This window comes from Culex pipiens, chromosome 1, assembly GCF_016801865.2.
Source record: "Culex pipiens pallens isolate TS chromosome 1, TS_CPP_V2, whole genome shotgun sequence".
Taxonomy (NCBI): domain Eukaryota; kingdom Metazoa; phylum Arthropoda; class Insecta; order Diptera; family Culicidae; genus Culex; species Culex pipiens.
Genome location: NC_068937.1, coordinates 114,410,161 through 114,429,657, shown reverse-complemented (window position 1 = coordinate 114,429,657; position 19,497 = coordinate 114,410,161). Strand labels below are relative to the sequence as shown.

The 19,497-nt window shown below is 37.1% G+C and overlaps 2 protein-coding genes across 5 annotated transcripts in view; both read right to left on the bottom strand.

Annotated features, from left to right (window-relative positions):
* The window catches only part of LOC120427162 (zinc finger protein 497-like), a 324,949-nt gene that overhangs the window by 215,185 nt on the left and 90,267 nt on the right, over positions 1-19,497 (bottom strand). The window lies entirely within an intron of this gene.
* Positions 5,439-19,497, bottom strand: part of LOC120428674 (dopamine receptor 1) — a 344,147-nt gene continuing 330,088 nt past the window's right edge. For all 4 annotated transcript variants that reach the window (XM_052706195.1, XM_052706196.1, XM_052706200.1 and 1 more), the window contains exons 7-8: positions 15,771-16,308; positions 5,439-5,573 (exon numbers count right to left, since the gene is read on the bottom strand). In XM_052706195.1, coding sequence (XP_052562155.1) covers positions 5,544-5,573; positions 15,771-16,308 — 568 coding nt within the window. In that variant the 3' untranslated portion in view covers positions 5,439-5,543. The remainder of the gene's footprint in view (positions 5,574-15,770; positions 16,309-19,497) is intronic.

Sequence of the window (19,497 nt, the reverse complement as noted above, 5' to 3'; positions counted from 1 at the left end):
GATTTTTTTCGTTCAATTTTTTTGAGAAAATAGCCTAAGATGTTACAAAATGACTCACGAAAAATGCAGGATGGTATGTCTTTCCTAAAAAAATACAAAAATCATTTACTAAAACTGTTTTTTTGAAAAGTGGTCAAAACGTCAAAATTTTAAAAATCCGACAGTGGGAATCGATTCCTCAGACAAATTTAAATAAAAGTCTTCATATTGACCATTGTTCTATGTCCAATCCTTGTGAAGATACAGCGGTTTAAAAAATAAAAATGTTGAAAAAATAGGTTTTCTGGCTGTTTTTGGCAATTCCTATATGACAGACTTGATTTTTCAGTCTCAGAAATATTTTTACCGGAAAGCTCGTAAGTTTGCCTTTGACAGCTTTTTAATTTGACTAGTTTTAATATTTACGTAAGCTTTTTACTATCTAAGTTCCTACTACACTGAAAAAAATATTCTTTTTTCAGTTATGAATGTAATTAAGCTTATATCTGTGAGCCCATACATCCAATTCAAATGCTGTCAAAGGCAAATTTATAGGAAATTGAACGAGCTTTCCGGTAAAAATATTTTCGAGACTGAAAAATCAAGTCTGTCATATTGAAATTGCCAAAAACCGCCAAAAAATCTATTTTTTCAACATTTTTATTTTTAAAACCGCTGTATCTTCACAAGGATTGGACATAGAACAATGGTCAATATAAAGACATTTATGTAAAATTGTCTGAGGAATCGATTCCCACTTTCGGATTTTGAAAATTTTGATGTTTAGACCACTTTTCAGAAAAACAGTTTTAGTAAATAATTTTTGTATTTTTTTAGGAAAGAAATACCATCCTGCATTTTTCGTGAGTCATTTTGTAACATCTTAGGCTATTTCCTCAAAAATTTTGAACGAAAAAAATCGTGACATCACCTTTCAATTTAACTTTTAAACATAAAAATTGAAAAATCTCATAGAAGTGGCGTGTATTTTTATTTAAGTGTATTTTTATCGTAAAGCTCGACTTATTTCCTACAAGTTTGTCTTTGACCACTTTTTGGTACGATGCAACGGCTTCGAGATACAGTGTTTTTTTTTCAAATTATAAAATACAAAAATATTTAAATAACCTACGCCCTTCTCCAATGTTATTTTCGAGTTCAATTGAAATCGGAGAGGGTCGGGTACAAAAGTACCAAAAAAAATCCTGATTTGAGCTGGAATTGCTCAAAAATAAAGTTAAACTCAACTCACCTGACAAAACAAATATTGCTGACAATTTCCAAGTGACACGCTCAATGAACCTTTTTTGGTATGGAAATTCGTTTACCATTTTGTGTGCTTCTGGAAGGAGGAAAACTCATTCACATTTTGCGCCAACAATGACGAGGAAATTGAAGAGGTTTCCTCTTCCAGCTACTTACATGTGCTTTCAGTTATTTATGTGTGTTTTTTTTGTTATGTTCCGAAAGAAGAAAGAAGCAGAGTACACATTTTAATAAGCCTCTTTCAAACATTCTTCAATTTGAGTTCCATTTTTCGATTTGGATGCATCATGGGTGCTTCCTTGAATGACACTGATGAAAATATTTAATGTTTTGTATTTGACTTAAATTTTTCCGCTTTTGAAAACTTTTTTCAAATGCTTGACATTGAATATGTATTAACTCAAATGTATTTTTTTTTGTAATGGTGCTACCCACAAGCAATTATTTGTGATAAAAGCATTCAAATGCGAAGGATTGATTTCGACATAAAATGATGTGTGTGTGTGTGAGAACGTGTAAATCCCATTTTTCACATCCATTAAAATGAAGATTTATCCATGCCACTTTGCTGAAGGAATTTGAGAGGGACGCAAACAAGTAGAATTAAAAATGGAATGCCGTCGTGGTAGACATACGGAAAGGTTTGCTTAATTTCAAAGGATCACACCACACACAAATGCGTGTGTGTGTGTGTGTTTGTGTGGAAAGAGGAAAGAACAAGTTTAATTAAATTTTCCACCATATGCTGGATTAACTCAAGAGCCTCTTCTTTCACTCATGTGGAACTGGAAGTTCTTGTAGAAGCACTAAGTGGGAAGTGGGTATGTTCATATGTGTACGCAAAAGGAGCACTCCATAGAAAACAGTTATGATTCTTTAGGACAATTCCAATTTCTTCAATGTAGCATGGAGAAAAAAAAGTGTGCAGTTTATTTGTCTGTGTTAGGGGTTTACTTTTGTACCGTTGTTTACTCCTTGCAAGAATGGATGAAATGTATGCAATTTTCATGGATTATGAGTTGGTAACTGTTATGCCCGGGATAAGGATTTACGGTTCGTTATGTAAATGCAACTAATAAATGCTTGAAATGAAACGATCACTAATATTTTGCGCTTTGTAATATTGTTTGTTGAGTGATTTGTATTGTTCAATGCAGTGAAGTTTTTTAAATCAAGAAATAAATGTTTTGATACCTCTGTTATTTCCGATTTCTTAATTGAAAAAATATAGCGAGGCACCATTTTGTGGAAATTCAAATTTCTTTTTAAAATCTAAATTATAACATACAAACAGCTCATGAAAAGATGATTTCTATTAAAAGTTATATAACAAATACTATTACGAAAATAAAAAAGGTGCAAAAAAAGTTTGTACACCTTTCGAAAAATTAACATAAATAATGTTATTTGTTGACAAATCACTATAAATCCAGTCTCCCAACTCCAAATAGGCATCCTTGACTGATTAAAAAAATGATTTGGATTGAATATAAAGTTTACTAACTACTTAGTATAAAAGTTTATATAACTCTGGAAATTCTATATAAAACTTATCTAAACTTAATTTTGCAAACTTTTAATTCAACTAAATGTCAATATATTACCATAGAATTGCTAAATAAACATTTTGGAGTGGGTATAACACCGTTTTGGGGGTATTTGTATCGATTGAATAGATTTTTCGTTGGAATTTCGTACCAACCCGGAATTACGTCGTCGGAAAATCCGCCGGCATTCGAACCGGTCCATAATTTTTAAGTCAACCTATGTGGCATCGAAAAGGGCATAAAATTTCCGATCTTTTGATACCCATACATCTAGGTTTTCTATAAAACTCACGTTTTTAAATACCTAGGTAAAAACGTTGCACAGTGGGCGAAATGGAACCCAAAATCGGACTTAATTGAACGCGGCTGGTTCCCTGGTATAAAACATAGTGTTTCTTATGTAAAAAAATCCGGGGAATCGATTGGTGATGGATTCATGTACCGCACGAAACGGCAAAGGGTCCATTTTGCCCCAATTACTCATTTTTTAACATTTTTTCTTGAAAATCGGTCTGTATTTAGAGCGGAGGCTTTTTGCGGCCTTTCAAAATGCACTTAACTTATTTGAAAATGTCCCAGGAATCCAGTAAAAATAACCACTTGCACCGCAAAAATCATCTAGGGTCCATCAACTTTAGCTGCTGTCCATACAAAAATGGTACGTAAATATTCAAACAGCTGTAACTTTTGAGAGAATTTTCTGATCAATTTGGTGTCTTGGGCAAAGTTGTAGGTATTGTTGAGGACTTTTGAGAAAAAAAAATTGGTACACGGAAAAAAAATTTGCAGATTTTTTAATCAACTTTTTTTCCCTAAAACTCAATTTCCCAAAATACGTATATTTTTATTTTCGAGATTTTTTATATGTTTTAGGGGACAAAAATCCGCAACTTTTGAGCCATAGAGAAACATGGTCAAAAAATCTGCCGCCGAGTTATGAATTTTTGAAAAAATGATGATTTTTTGAAAAAATCGAAGTTTTATGCAAAAACAAGTTTGACATTATTTATTAATGCAAAATTGAATTTGCAATCGAAAAGTACTGTACAGATTTCTTGATAAAGGGCTCCGTTTTCAAGATATAGCCACCGAAAGTTTGATTTTAGCGAAATATTTGCAGTTTTTAAAATAGTGACCATTTCCAAAAATATTTGTTTTGAAAAGTTCAGAAAATTTGCTATAAAATTGTCTAAGAGACATTGAAGATTGGACCTCGGGTTGCTGAGATAGAGCCGCTTTAAGAAAAAGAAACACGAAAATTGAAGTTTTCTTAATCTCACCAAAACAACCCACCATTTTCTAATGACCATATCTCAGCAAATAATGGTTCGATTTTCAATGTTTAAACATGAAAAATTCGTGAAATTTTCCGATCTCTTCGAAAAAAATATTTTGTTGATTTTTAAATCAAGACTAGCATTTTAAATGGGCGTAATATTCAATGTTTGTCCCTTTTAAAATGTTAGTCTTGATTTAAAAATTTTCAAAATATTTTTTTCGAAAAGATCGGATAATTTACTCATAAGTTACAGCTGTTTGAATATTTCATACCATTTTTTGTATGGAAAGCTGCCAAAATTGTATGGAGACTTGTATGGGTGAACCAATGACGCAAAATAGCTTATTTGGTCATAGGGAAGGCCCTCACAAAGTTTAAGTCAAATAAAAAAATACAAAAAAATAAAAATTGTCGAAATCGGCCGATTTCGTAGAGAGTTGCTTATTTGGTCCACTAAGCACGAGTTTATTCGTTTTAAGAATTTTGATTACTGGGCCTCTTTCGCATTTGATTTCGGTGAACCTCGTTGGATAAATGTACGACTCGTGCTGAAAAAATCCTCTTTTTGCAACTTGTTGCATAAACTACTGTTAACATAAACTTAAATGGGTGCTGAAAAGTTCAACTTTTCAACACTTGTATCGAAAAGTTACATTTTTCAGTATTGTTTTGTTTTGACGTTGAATTTACTTCACACACAAAAATTCCATTCAAAAAGCGTTTTTCGGAATTGCAAAAAATGTTGTAAGCAACTCGTTGCAAAACTTGATTTCTTCAGCACCTTTCGTATTTATCCAACTCGGTAAACCTCGTTGGATAAATGTACGACTCGTGCTGAAAAAATCTTGTTTTCGCAACTTGTTGCATAAACTACTATTATGAGTTGTGATTTATTGTGGTTGATAGTGTGCAATGGCAATCGTGCTAAGAGAGTACGTTTTCGCTAATACCACTAATGCCAACAGTCCATCCAGGTTCAACTATCGTTACGTTCCTTGAACAGCACGTTCGCCGTGTAGTTTACACCGGAGGGTATTTCTAAGATTTCGCATCAATGCACATGCAACATGTATCGGCGATTTTGGACCGATATCCGTTCCCAGAACCGCACCATCGTTGGCGCTGAACATAGTTTGCATTCAGCAGGCGAACCTCAGCTGCGTTTCGTTGTTTGGTTGGACGTTGGACGGAAAGCTTTTCAGAGGATTCCGGAGCCCTTTTTGTCCTCACCCGGTTGCGTTGGATTCACTGGTCGGTATGAAGTCAGCATGATAGCAGATGGTTACTGATGCTGGGAATGGATTGCATCGTGAGTTGTTTTAAGGTTGAGTGGAATTCGGATTCTGGTATTTGCAAACAAAGCTTGGTTTCAGCTGTGATGAATGTACAATAGATTGCTGTTTATTTAGAAGAAAACTTTATGCATTTAAATTTGAAAATTGGCTTTAACTCCCTGCTTCATTCTGTCAAAGTCAAAATATTTCAAAGTATTCCTGGTCGTCCTGAAAAGAAAAGGTAGGAGAAAATCAAATATAATCTGACGGTGAAAAAGTTTCTCTCATCAGTGTCGGCTTTTGCGATGAGAAATATTCAAAAGTTTCAAAATGACTGCAACATTAACTTCAAATTAAAATTCCCTCACCTGAGTGATTGACTAATTAAATGTTACATCTCCTTCACCTTGGTGTGATATATACAAACAATCTTTGCAACTTGTGCTAGCACTGTGCTTTACAAAGTATTTTCTTGCCCCGCAAATTCTTCGTAGATAGACCCAAAATAGGTACCCTCACCCTTATTAAGTGAAAGCCAAGTCCCAGCTCAGCGTCTGGGATCCGTCATAATTAAGCTGGCCTATTCACCCGGAAGAGTGTCTCATCTGTTGGCAGCGGCAGTTCTTCCGCCAAACCTGTCTTGCAGCTTTATAACTTTGTAACTAATTTTATCACCACCACCCTCGGAGGCTGCACGAACGCAAATTCTCTGGCAACGGGGGTCGTCGAAAATAGGACGAGTTCAGTTTCAGTCAACTTGACGTTTACACAATGGGTGCTCATTAAAAATTTTAATGGCGCGATTTTTCTCCAACGACTTCCCTTCTTTCTTTGGGTTCTGGCTGGTTGATGAATGGGAAAGTCCAGTCAAGAATTAAAACATTATTAAATTTCTAATCTTTAATAAAAGGATTGTGTATTTTTTGCAATAAAAACATCACTGAAACTATAGTATCTGAAGAATTTAACTCGTTTGATAATTTTGAGAAATATTCACTTCCGTATTAAATTTTCAATAGGGCGAATCTGTAGATGTAAACAAGCATCCTATCCCTTTCATACTCATCGTGAACTGTCACTAGAGGGAGTGGGATAGACTGTTTGTTTACATCGGACACCTAGTTTCGAGTAGGAATCTCGCAATCGAGAACGCCAAGGGAATGCCGTAGAGCGAATAATTTGATTTTGAGTTTTGTGGAAGTTTTGTGTGTTTCTCATAAACAGATCGATAAAAAAATGATTTTATGAAAATGTTGTTTGTTGAAGCATTTGGAGCCTAACATTTAAAAAGGGCACATATGTTTTGTAAACAAGAATGTATCCCTTTCACTTGAGGGAGCCGCAGCCGTGCGAGTAAGGCGGTTGCTTTACAACGCAAATTCCTGCTTGTGAAAAAACTCGGGTTCAAATCCTTGGCTCCCCGGCCCAACCTTCCAAGCGTTTTTCGAGTGCAAATAATCGCCTAGCATTTATCACCCGGTGCAAAGGTTGTGCTCAGAACCTAGCAGTGCTGTGTAAGAAGCTTGGCCACGCGCTGAGAAGAGCTTATATAGCAATACAATACTGCTCTGGTTCTAGCGATGCACAATATAAAAGAAGAACGCATGGAAGGTGGTCTACAAGAGTTACGGCTTTTCGGCTGGTCGACACACGCGTTCACCCAATACAATGGTGTTTGCGTGCGAAGTCAACAGAAAGGCCCAACAACAGTAAATTGGGCAATCCTACAATAGACCTATAATCAGGTTTCAGTGGTAGATTACTCAGACAGAAAAAAAAAAAATCCCTTTCACTTAAATGTTATTTAAATAAGGTTTGAAAGGGATACACTCTTGTTTTAGTTTAAGTTATGTGCCCTTATTTGCATCTTCTACGAACCTTGTTATTATTTTTAAATGAATGAGAATGACGTAAGTCTGAAACACAAGTCGATAAAGATATCCAATGACGGAATGACAAATAAGCACATATATTTTAAATATATAAAAAAATCAAAATTTGGAACTTGTTGGTCTAACATTTTTTATAAAATGATCAAAATTTAAAAATTGGTTTTAAAATTACAACGCCTCGAGACGAAAACAAAAACATATGTAAAGGGATAAAAACATAACATCAAAAATCCCCTTTTCGTACCCTTGTCATGTGTGATTCGTGCAAACGCTTTGTGATGGAAGTGACCAAATGCTTTTTCTGGGGCCGTTTTCCCGTCTGTTGTTTTAGAGTGGCGCCAGAAAGAAAAACGAGTTGCAAATCGGATGACGGACGAGTGACAGTTTGGAAAATGCGTGGGCATTAAGTAAAAAGTATGCATGATGAGGGGAATGTGGAAGTACAGAGAGGACATAGACTAAAGGTTGAAAAAATCATTCTGCTTGTTTTCGTTTCCTACCACGATTCCAATCAAACAGCAAAGATTGGCTCGCCAAGGGACGAAATCGATGTAATTTATTCAAAGTTTTTCTTCCATTCAATTCGAGCGAGGGAGGGAGAAAATCAACACGAAACCCTTCTTTTCCCGTGACAACAAATTAACCTTTTCTGATTAACTGGCTTGGGGCTATTTTCATTCGATTTGGATATTGAAAATTGAACCGAAGGTTTCTCAATATTGCTTCTGTAAATAATTGCCAACGAGGTTGTCTTTCAAATCGAGCTGTATTTAGAGCTTTGTTTTTCGCTTTTGTTTTGGTTGTTTTAAACTATTCACAACAAAGAACAATCATAGACCTATCTGTGAGTTTGTGTTTTGTGTAAGTGTGTCACTTGTCCAGTTTGCTATAATAGAGTTGGGTTTCCAAGTTTCCATGTACAAAATAGAGTTGTTTTTTGCTATTTTTTAACTTTACTGCACACATTTCCTGTATTCTGAGAAAAGGAGGACCAACTGAGAATTGTTTGGTTTTCACTGGCTGTCCGTTTGCTTAAAGTTCTAGTAATATTTTATAGTGGTTTCCTTTTGGTTTCATAGTAACAATTGTATCATCAGGATTGTTCGCGGTGACTTTTTGTGTCTGTGAGCACAGGACGTTTTTGTCCTTTAGTAATAGAAAAAATAATTTGTTTGTTTTTCATATAAATAAACTATACTTCTTTCCATAGGTTACTCTCATTTCCTCTAAATTTTGCTATCATTTGCAGCTGCGTTTCCCTATAAATGCTTGCCTGTTTGTGCTAAATTAATGTCATCAATCTGGTTTACTTGTCACTGATAGTATTCACCACGTCTCATTTAAATAAACAGTAATCAGTCTTTTTCGCATAATCATATTAGTATCATTTTTTCAATATTTATATATTTACGTGTTTGTGTGTTTGAGACTCATTCACCATAACGGGTTTTTTTTAACTCATTTATCATAGAAGCCCACCGTGCCCTAACAAGTAGTTTAATCACCTTAAAACTTAACGCCTAAACATGGATTTTGTCAGAGTAGCACTAAGCTGGTAATTGTTACCAGCTGCGATCGATCTACACTACACTGCTATTTCTACTTGTTGGGCATCTTTTTCAGAGGGGAAGGACAGTGTTTTCTATTCTAAACACTAAGCGTTTTCCTTTGGTTTGATTCATTCTCACACATTTAATAGAGTTTGGCCCTAGGTCGCTAAGGATATGTGGTGGTGGATTTATTGGAATTTCTCACTTTTGCCTAATCTAAGCCCTCCAAAGTGTTGTTTTTCTTATCGTCGAGTTTACACTAATTGCTATCTTCTACATACGGTAACGGTTCGGGTTTTGTGTGCCTTAAATTTCGGTGGAACCCTCTTTTTTTATTTGGTATAATTTTCAACATCAACAACAGCGAAACATAAACATCTTCTTTGTTGCCCACGGAATCGAACGAACGGGGAGTTTCTCAGCTCAATCTTCAACGAAATGGAAATTTTCAGTTTGGTTTTTGATTGACTTTGGTGCAAATGTTGCTGGTTCATATTTACAGGTAACAGGTGTGTATTGGTCGAAAGGGTCCCTCGCAAGTTAAGTGTCACCCTGGATGGAACTGCTGTGTGGAGAACGAAATTTAGTTCTAAACTTTTGCCTAACTATTCGTATTGCCCGTTTTTCATTTGCGATAGGTTATAGTAACTTTCTTCTCTTGTTTCGAATCGTACACGGGGATGACTAACTTATACTCGTAAGATTGCTTGTTTTGACTGTTCTCGTTCGTTATTTTCGTGTTTTTTTTTTCTTGTGTCTTTGATATATTTAAGCGATAGTGGATCTGGTTTTCGAGTCAGTAGAGCAAAAGTTGTTTGGCTGAAGGAAGTTATTTTTGTTCATATATCATACCAAAATTACAATACCATTCTTCACACAGTTATTTCCCCGGATCCTCCTAGATTTTCTTAAAATTTTGATCAAGGGGTAATTTTGGTCCCTATTTAGGAATCCAAGGTAAATGTTTAGATATTTCTTGATGGAGACGACTACTGTTCTTGAAATATTACACGGAAAGGGGATCCATCGCCAAATCGCGATAAAGTTCGCTAAAACTAGCGAAAAATGTCGCTAATTTCTCAGCCTGCACAAAAATTACCTAGAATCGCTAATTTTTTTCGCTGGTTTGGAAACCGATGAAATTCTACCAAACCAGTGAAAAAAAACACTGGTTTGGTGAAAAATGTCGCTGTTTGGGGGATCAGTTTTGCTAGAATCAGAAAATTTTCTCGCTGGTTTGGAAAAAGCGGCAGGGCACCAAAATCAACCAGGAGATTATTGTACTGGTTTTGGGAAACAATTCGCTGGTCCAGCGGATTTCTTCACTGGACCAGTGTTCTTTTACGCTGGATCAGCGTTTTCTATCGCTGACGTCCGGGTTTTTTTTTCCGCGGCAGCAGCTCGTACCAAAATCAACCAGGAGATTATTCTACTGGTTCCGGCAAAAAATCCGCTGGTTCAGCGAATGTTTCCACTGGACCAGTGTTTTTTTTTTGCACTGGATCAGCGTTTTTTATCACCGACGTTTGTTTTTTTTTTTTTGTTTTGGCGGCAGAAGCCTATGCCAAAATAAACCAGGTTGTACTTACTTGCCACAGCACAAACTGTTCCGCGGCCATGGTCAAGTTCCTCGCCTACGATTCTTGCTGCCAGCTGCGACAATTTGTGCACTCATCTATGCAGCAGTACAAATACATCTCCAGCTTCACTGCACCGTATTTTTCTGCTGCGAGAACTTTATGGAAACGTGCTTCTTTTCATTGAAAAGAACCATCACCTGTTGAGTATGTATTTTAATGCTGAACACTTGATGCAGAACTTTTTCATGCTTTTTTTTTTGTTTTGAAAAAACCCCTAAAGCAATTCGGAGGGAGCGGCCGTGGCTGACTGGTTACGGTGTTTGCTTTGTAAGCGAATGGTTCTGGGTTCGATGCCCATCTGCTCCCAACGAGAAAGTTAAGAACACATAAATTTGAAATGATGAATATGAACGAAAAATCAAAGTCGCTCGAGGCGGGGTTCGAACCCCCGTCCTTTGGATTGGTAAGCAAAAATGCTAACCACTAGGCCATGTCGACTTGGTGAGCGTGGACTGGAATTAGGAATACTGTTACAGAGAGCGAGTTGTGGCGCTATAACCACGGCAAATAGTGTCCAGGGCATTCGTGGAAATACAATGTCCCATCCCAGAGGGTCCCGGAGTACCAAACCTTCTTAGCATGGTGCTCCCAACGAATACAACCAAAATCTCGGAGCGTATGGTGGTGTGTCCCCACGCTTCTTCCTCCCCTGTCGATTCAGAATTGTGTTGTTGTTCGAACACTCAGTGCTCAAACTCAACCCAATTACGAGTCATCTCTGCGATACGGCTTTACGCAGTAGGCCTGGCCGCTTTAACGCTTGTGTTGTTTCAATGCATTCCGATGCAATGGCGCACTACAAATGTTAATAAATGACAAGAAGAGTGCTAGGCGTCATCTAACCTAAGGCACTCTCCAGGATCCCTTCGAAAGATTGGCTGCGCTAGGGTCTGATTAGATTAGATTAGATTAGAAAAACCCCTAAAGCAATTCGATTGCCACAAATCGCTTCCGAACGTGAACAATAACAAACATTTATGACGGCTGTCGGAAGGATGTGTATCAAACCAGCGAAAACTTTCGCTGGAAAAGAAACCGTTTCGGAAATAACAAACCAGCGAAACCAAGTTGCTGGATTTGATTTCGCGCAGCCACCTTTTTCAGCGAAAAATTTCGCTGGTTTAGAGAAAAATTTCGCTGATATTAGCAAAACCAACCCAGCAAAATTCGGTCGCTGGTTTGGCGATCGATCCCCTTTCCGTGTATAAGGCCAGGAATGGAGAAATTGCAAAACAAATATTTTTCTCTTGTGAATTTTCACTACGAGCGAACAAGAGAAGAGGTGAACACGCTAAAAAAAATCGCTCCCGAATTTTCAAAGAAAATTATAAAGCTGCAGAATTTTTAAATATTGTTCGGTTTGTTCTAAAGGTCGTATCGAGGTGCCCCGATTTGGATGAAACTTTCAGCGTTTGTTTGTCTACGACAAAGGGGAGTGGCGTGAAACCGGCTTTGAACCCAAGTAACATTTTTTTCCAGGAGTTCTACAAGAGCTCTTCAAGATAGCTACAGCATAGCAGTTTGGACCGCGGTAGGATAAAACTCTCTTCAAGTACTCTTCCAAACTCCCGAAGAAGTTTTGAAGAGAATTTTATCCTACCGCGGTCCAAACTGCTATGCTGTAGCTATCTTGAAGAGCCCTTGTAGAACTCCTGGAAAAAAATGTTACTTGGGAAGTTTGAGTTCGAAATACATAAAAAATCTTAAAATTTCTCGCATTTCCGTAGAACTTCATCAATTCCAACTCTCTTAGAAGCGTTCGAAAGGTCTTTTGAAGCACTTCAAAATGGGCAATAGACATCCAGGTTTTAAAAATTGCTGTTAAAATGGATTTTTTTAAACCCTAATATCTTTTTGCAACAGCTTCCAACGCCCATAAGTCAAAAGATAAGTAATTTCATGGACTATAAGCCCACGGGATTAACTTCTTGGCCGATCGCAGTTTTTCTCATTGTTTTTCGATTTTTCTATAATAAACATTTCAAAACGTTATTTTTTGCCCTGTAGGCCGCCATAGCGGCACTTTTCGGTCACAATTTGTCATATTCGGAATCCTTGGAAAATTTCACGTAAGTTAGAAGTATTGGAGATGTAAATTTGATTGGAAAAAATGCCATTCAGAATGAATTAAAATATTTTTTTTTAACAATTTGTTGGATTAGGAGTGAAACGAGTATTCGCCTACTTGATACAGCATTTGACGTATTTACTTTATTTTATCTTTTTTTTTGTCAAACTTTGATGGTTAGGGTGGTCCTAACCGTCAAAAATAAGCGCTTTTAACTATTTATAGAAAACAAATAGAATTGATATCTTCGGAGCGGCTCAACCAATTTTAGCTTCAAATCAAAATCAAGCCATCCACATTAACGACCCCCGGGTCTTTTGTAGTCTCTATTGCAAGTTTTTGCTCGAACCTAGGAGTCCGAAGGCTTGAATGGGGAGAACACCCAAACCTCTTTTTACTCCAAGGAACCTTCCACCCCAGTGTTTGAACTGACGACCTTTGGATTGTGAGTCCAACCGCCGCCAGCGATTCCACCGGAGTAGGCTTGGTTTGGTGTGTTGTTTGTACTTATGGCATGGAGACAACTCCTACACCTGGAATGATTTAACGGCCTAACAACCAAGGCCAATTTTAGCTTATCACGCTTTAAAAGATAATCATCTTTCTTGGGCTTTTAGCGAAAAAAAAAAAAAAAAAAACTGAGATTATAGCTGAGTACTAGGGTGCCCAAAATATGGACATTTTTTTCAAAACCTCGCTCCACAAGCAGAATACTGTTTCTTGAGCTATTTTAGGACTCTGGGCCAAATATAAGCAAAATCGGAAAACATTTACCCATTGATACTCGGAGGTGAAATTTGTATGGGAAAAATCGAAAAATATATGGAAACCCCAACTTTCTTACGGTTTGGTCTGCACGGTGCACTTCTTTCATCAAAATATTCCCAAACGTGAGTTTCTTATTGGAAATTTAATGCTCTACAACTTTGTACAACATACCAAAGCTGTAAGAGTTGACCCTGAAAAGTTATTAGCTATTCAAAAAAGTCATTTTTGTATGGAAAATATTTTTTTCATCAACTTTAGGCTCGAGTATCAATGAGTTAATCTCATCCAATTTCGCTCAAAACTTACATAGATGCTTAAAATAACCCAAAAAAAAAAACGTTTTCCGTTTTCGGAGCAGGTGGTCAATTTTTCTGGGCACCCTACTGAGTACACTTACAGATCGAATGAAAACAAGCTGATTTGAAGGTCTCGGGATCAAAAAGCTTTTTTCTTTAAAAGATGGAATTATTTTTACGTAACGCTTTACGTAACATCCCAAGTAACATTTTTTTCCAGGAGTTCTACAAGAGCTCTTCAAGATAGCTACAGCATAGCAGTTTGGACCGCGGTAGGATAACACTCTCTTCAAGTACTCTTCCAAACTCATGAAGAAGTTTTGAAGAGAATTTTATCCTACCGCGGTCCAAACTGATATGCTGTAGCTATCTTGAAGAGCTCTTGTAGTACTCCTGGGAAAAAATGTTACTTAGGATATCCAAAATTGGTAAATATTCAATTTGCAATCCCGTCGTGAAACTACTTACTTTTCCTGTCATTCTTGAACGACGAAATAGCCTACTTTTCTGTACCAAAAATAACAGAATCGAATAGCAACACTTTTCAAAATAAATGCTGAAAAGTTCTACTTTTCAGCACTCAAATGGGTGCTTAAAAGTTGAACTTTTCAGCACATGTTTCGAAAAGTGACACTTTTCAACATTTTTTTGATTTAAAAGATTTATTGACAAAATACATGAAAATTTGACATAAAATTTCACTCGGTGAACCTCGTTGGATAAATGTACGACTCGTGCTGAAAAAATCCTCTTTTTGCAACTTGTTGCATAAACTACTATTACAGGATTCTGAGATATGTTTTTTTTCGAAAAAACGGCAATCGAACACAGAGTACAATGCTTCTCCATCAAAATAAATTACAAGTACATTTTGCTGGAGACGCACGGTGGTTTAAGTTAAATTATTGTACCGAATCTCGATAACATTTTTGTCAAAAAATCCTTTCTCATTATCCTGTTAAAAAATATTCCCTATTTTTGGATATGTTTCGTGAAACATCTTAAAAAATCATTGAAAAATATTTTTAGTTGTGGGCTCTCTGGTCCCGAGACCTTCAAATCAGTTAACAAATTTTTCAGTTGTTCTGTACGTGTTTTCAGCTACGTTTTTAAAATGTCTGAGTATTTTCACTAAAAAAAAAATGCAGTCTCCGTGTGATGTTGTCATTCTTTATAAGAAAGTAGTTGCAATCTGATCGTGCTATCTTGTCACATTCTGCAAGTGCGACAACTGTCCAAATGGAAGTTAGTCAGAGGACATTTTGTCACTTGTAAGTATGCCTTTTTGATTGTAACTTGGGAATCCAGCAACCAGCTTTAACCACATTTTAAGACAATGCACAATTTGGTCACTGACCAATGGTCTGCCAAACAGAACATGTTTGATATTCCGTTTTGTTTATTTATTGAAACGCGTTTTTCTCGGAACGTTCAAAAGATAGCACGAGCACGTCGAAGTGTTGGCCGTAACATAACTGTTATAAAGTGTTAAGAATTTGGTGATACTTATTGCTTGTTTTGATAAATATTTGGCTGAATAAGATAGAACCTAGTACTTCAACTCTAAACAGTCGTAATCAGATCTAGAGTTTTTTTTTCAAAAAGATCCTTAAAGCTGTGGAGTTTCCTATGTTAATTGGACCTTTACAATTCAAAACTCTAGAGTTGTGTTTTGTTAAAGATTTTGATTAGTTTTTGCATAAAAAAGTAAATATTTTTGAATGCTGTACGACTTTCGGAGCATTCAGGAACTTGATGAATGACGTTTCAATATAGAGTGAAAACTAGATACTTACTTAACAATTCGTCTTTTTTCACCAAATCATCAAGCTTTTTTTTTGCAGCCAAATCATCATTTTAAATAAACTGACGATGTTTCAAATGAACATAAAATTAAAAGTTGTTGGTACATTCTACCACCGACAGCCAAACTTTCTTGCTCATTTGTGCGTACGTTGAGTGTGTGCTAGGGTTAGTACTCGCGTAAACATAAACATTTTACCGATCAGTTATTTACACATATTTTTTCTCTGTACAAAACCTAAAGTTTAACCATTACGAACAAAACAGAAACGATTAGTTATGCCTAGGTACTTTGCACCGAAAAAGCCCCTCTCTCCAGAAACCCCTCCACGCGTCGTGATGGTGGTGCTTCGCGAGTTAGACTTCGGTGTTGTTGATGTTGTTCTAGTAAGGTCAGATGGCGGATACCTGCTCCAGGTCGGCCGACGACCGGCCCGAGTTCATGACGACGTTCTTGGCGGCGTAATCCGTCACGTAGCGGTCGCTGTGCCGGGGGTAGATGTTGCCCATCTCCTGGCCGCAGCACCACGAACTCCGCGTCGTCAGGATACGCTTGAACGCCTCGCGGAACTCGGTATTGAAGATCGAGTAGATGATCGGGTTGAACGCGGAGTTGGAGTACCCGAGCCAGGACAGCACCTTGAACGTTTGCGGCCCGATGCAGGTCTTGCAGAACGCCGCGATGATGTTGACGCAGAAGAAGGGCACCCAGCAAACTAGGAAGACGCCCATGATGACGCCCACGGTGATGGCCGCCTTGTGGTCGGACACGTGGTACGGCGAGGACGCCTGCTGGGCCAGCTGGCGCAGTTTGAGCTTTTTGTTGATGCTGCTGGCGCAGTTCGCCTTGGGCCGTCGTATGCTGCGGTAGCGCTTTTCGCTGATCTCGCCCGGCCTCGTCACGGCCCGTATCGACTTGACGTGCTTCTGGGCGTAGCAGTACAGTCTGCAAGTGAGGAGGAAGAAAAGCGATATTTTTTAGTTATTTTTTGGTCAAAATAATTCAAGTACAGCTTATTTTACCATCATTACCCAAAACCCCAAATCGAATCTATTATCTTCCATAATTTATTAGTGATAAGCCCTCGTCCCATGTGCAAACACAACCACCAAAATACCCATCGTGGCATCAACATAATCATCACCGTCACACACCGGTCGGTGGGTCTAATTAAGGATCGGTAGGGATGAAACGCACCGTTTCCACACCCTCTCTGGCTGAGAAGGGTTGACAGAGGAATACGCCGAAACAGCAACAACAATGATGGTTGCTGATACGCTCTATTTGCTTTAGGCTTTTCCCACAACGCGACAGACAACTTTGTTTGCCCCTCCGGGGCCCAACTCATTGTTGCCCTGTGTGGTTGTAGTGGGACTCCGACCACAGCTAATTCGGAACTACAGTGGGTCTTGTTTTGCTGACATTTGGTTGATTTGATCTATAATTCAAAAACCCAACATTCATCTTTGGGCAAATCATAATTATCTTCTCAAATTGTACGAAACTAAAGAAAAATAATAATAGTAATCTAAAATTTTAGCATATATCAACATCCGGTGGACCCACTGTTGTTAGTTTTGGTAAAACAGACAAACGTACGTACACCCACGCAAACCGGAAAGGGTAGTTATTTCATGGCCAAACAATGCCCGCCCCCCGCGTTGTGTGTTTGTGTTGACGCTTCTTCTTATTCACGCACTCAAATCCATTACGCAAACAATAACATCAACGAAAACAACAGCGACGGGAACAAAAGTGCCAGAAGTGCTGCGGCGATGAGGCCCCGTGGTGGAATATGTGGGAACGTGGTGAATCCTTTTGTGACGAGGAAACGGGACGTAAAATTGCTTGTTTTCTAGAAGAAAAATTATTTTAAAACATTTCTTTGAACGTTTTATGTATGTATGTTATTTAATTCAGACTTGGATTGTATTACTTGGAATTTTGGAACATTTTTTTCTTTAACTGAGGCACTAGCAAGAGTAAGAAAAATTAAAAAAAAACTTACAGAAAAGGATCCAAATCATAAGTGCTCCTAGGGTAGAGGACCCAGTTTTCGCCCACCTACTGGATTCAATCTGTATTTAGCAAACTTATACCATTTTTTGGTTTAATTTATTATGCAGGTTCACATATTCATTCATTTCTAGTACTTATTGAAACTTACCTGATGAATTTGTATTGTTTATTTAGTTTTTATAAGCTTTTCAAAAAAAGCATTACTGCAGCCGCCATATTTTTTGCCAATTTAGCCTACAGCGGGTAATAATGTTAATGAAGGAAAACAACTCATTTTGCAAAAAATAATGTAAATGAATAATTCATTAGTTCACTGTATGTCTGAATTTCATGAAAATCTAGTGATATACCTGTTTTAAACGTTTACCAAAGGTTATTTCAATAAAATAAAGTGCGCGATTTCTGAGGTCATGAAGAAACATGCGATCCAATTTTCGTCCAGGGCGAAATCTGGTATTGTGTTTTAAGATTTTATCAGTTTTCGTTTACCATAAAAACTTATCTAATCGCAGCGAAATGTGCTTGAAAATATATTTGGAACATTCTAGATTATTTTTTAAGGATAAATAATCATATTTATTCCTTTCATTCAAAAGGGGGTTTTGGTATAAACATCAGTTCAAAAATTAACCTAAGCTAAGATATGGGACACCTAGATCAAATGTAGTAAAAGTTTACTGGTACAGAGGAGAAATTAAGCAGAGGATGGAAAAGTAGTTACACATGTGCTTTAAGAGGTACTCGAAGTTTTATATTGAGTCAATTCGGGAGCGAATGGCCTATAGGGTTAAAGCTCTTCTAACAAAATCAACAACAACATGGAGCTAATTGTAACTGTGTGCCCTTATATTGGGTGAATCGGGACACATGAGTTCTATCACAAATTTTGATTTAGTCATATTTTTTTAGTGAGAGTGAGAACATGTTTTGGTTTTAGTTAGTATAAACAAAGAACCTCAACATTAGTAAAATATCTGTAATGAAAACTTCTAGGGTTTTTTGAACTTCAATTTATTTTACGACAAAAGATGTGCACATCAATGAAATTGAGCTTCGGGAACATGTTGTGTATCAATAGGAGACCGTGTTTTCTTAGATTTGTGTCATAATTTCATTGGATTACTTGATTTTTGTCGTGGGCAAAAACTGGTTCCAAGGGTGGGCGAAAATTGGATTTAGGGGGGCGAAAATAGGCTCTTCAAAGCACTTTATTAAAACGCAAAATTTTATCAAAAATGAACATGTAAATTGTAAAAACCTTGTGGAAACCTAAAATCAAAAAGTTTATCATAGTTCTACAACAAATAGAACCAAAAACCATACATTTTCATTAAATTCTCATCAAATTTCCTAGATTGCCACTATAAAGTGGGCGATTTCTGGGTCCTCTACCCTATTTGGATCAAATTTAGCATGGAAGCTCCTTGGCCAAAATTAGGAGGATGCTAACGCCAGCCATCTTGGGGGTTGAGATTGATACCGCGCGCAAACTGCGCACAGTAAAAATAAACATATGTTTTCATTTATATTTTTTAAATAACATAAATTCTGAATTACTGTAGTAAAAGTAAAAACTACACAAAAGTTACGTTAAACGTTTCATAAGATAAGAGAACAACTGAGATTATCAGCCAGATGTGTTTTTAATGATCCCAACTTTGGTAGTCTATTTTGCCCATAAATTGAGAAAAATTACATCAAAATCATACCCTTACTTTTAAACGTAAATTGCGGTGAAATTTTCCATCAAAAAATGATCAGGTTCGTTCCATTTTATGCATGCAGTTTTTGTACTTTTTTACAGTGCGCAGAAGATTTGTTTTGGTTCCGTTATGAACATCTGTTCTTTTGTTCTGGTGCCGTAAATGACAGTTCTCTTTTGTTCTGGCTTTGTTTTGGTGCCGTAATTGACAGCTTGTGATGGCTACGGCCGAGTTGCCTGTAGTGAAGTATAGATGACGCCCCCTCTGGCCAAAATAATGAGACCCGTTTGTTTTCGATTGGTTTTTTGATCATTGCTGAAATAGGGTGGCCCAAAAATTGCACGATTCGATGATTTTAGATGAAGTTTATGTACAGTCAAGATTGTTCGAATAATCAAATCACGAACAATTT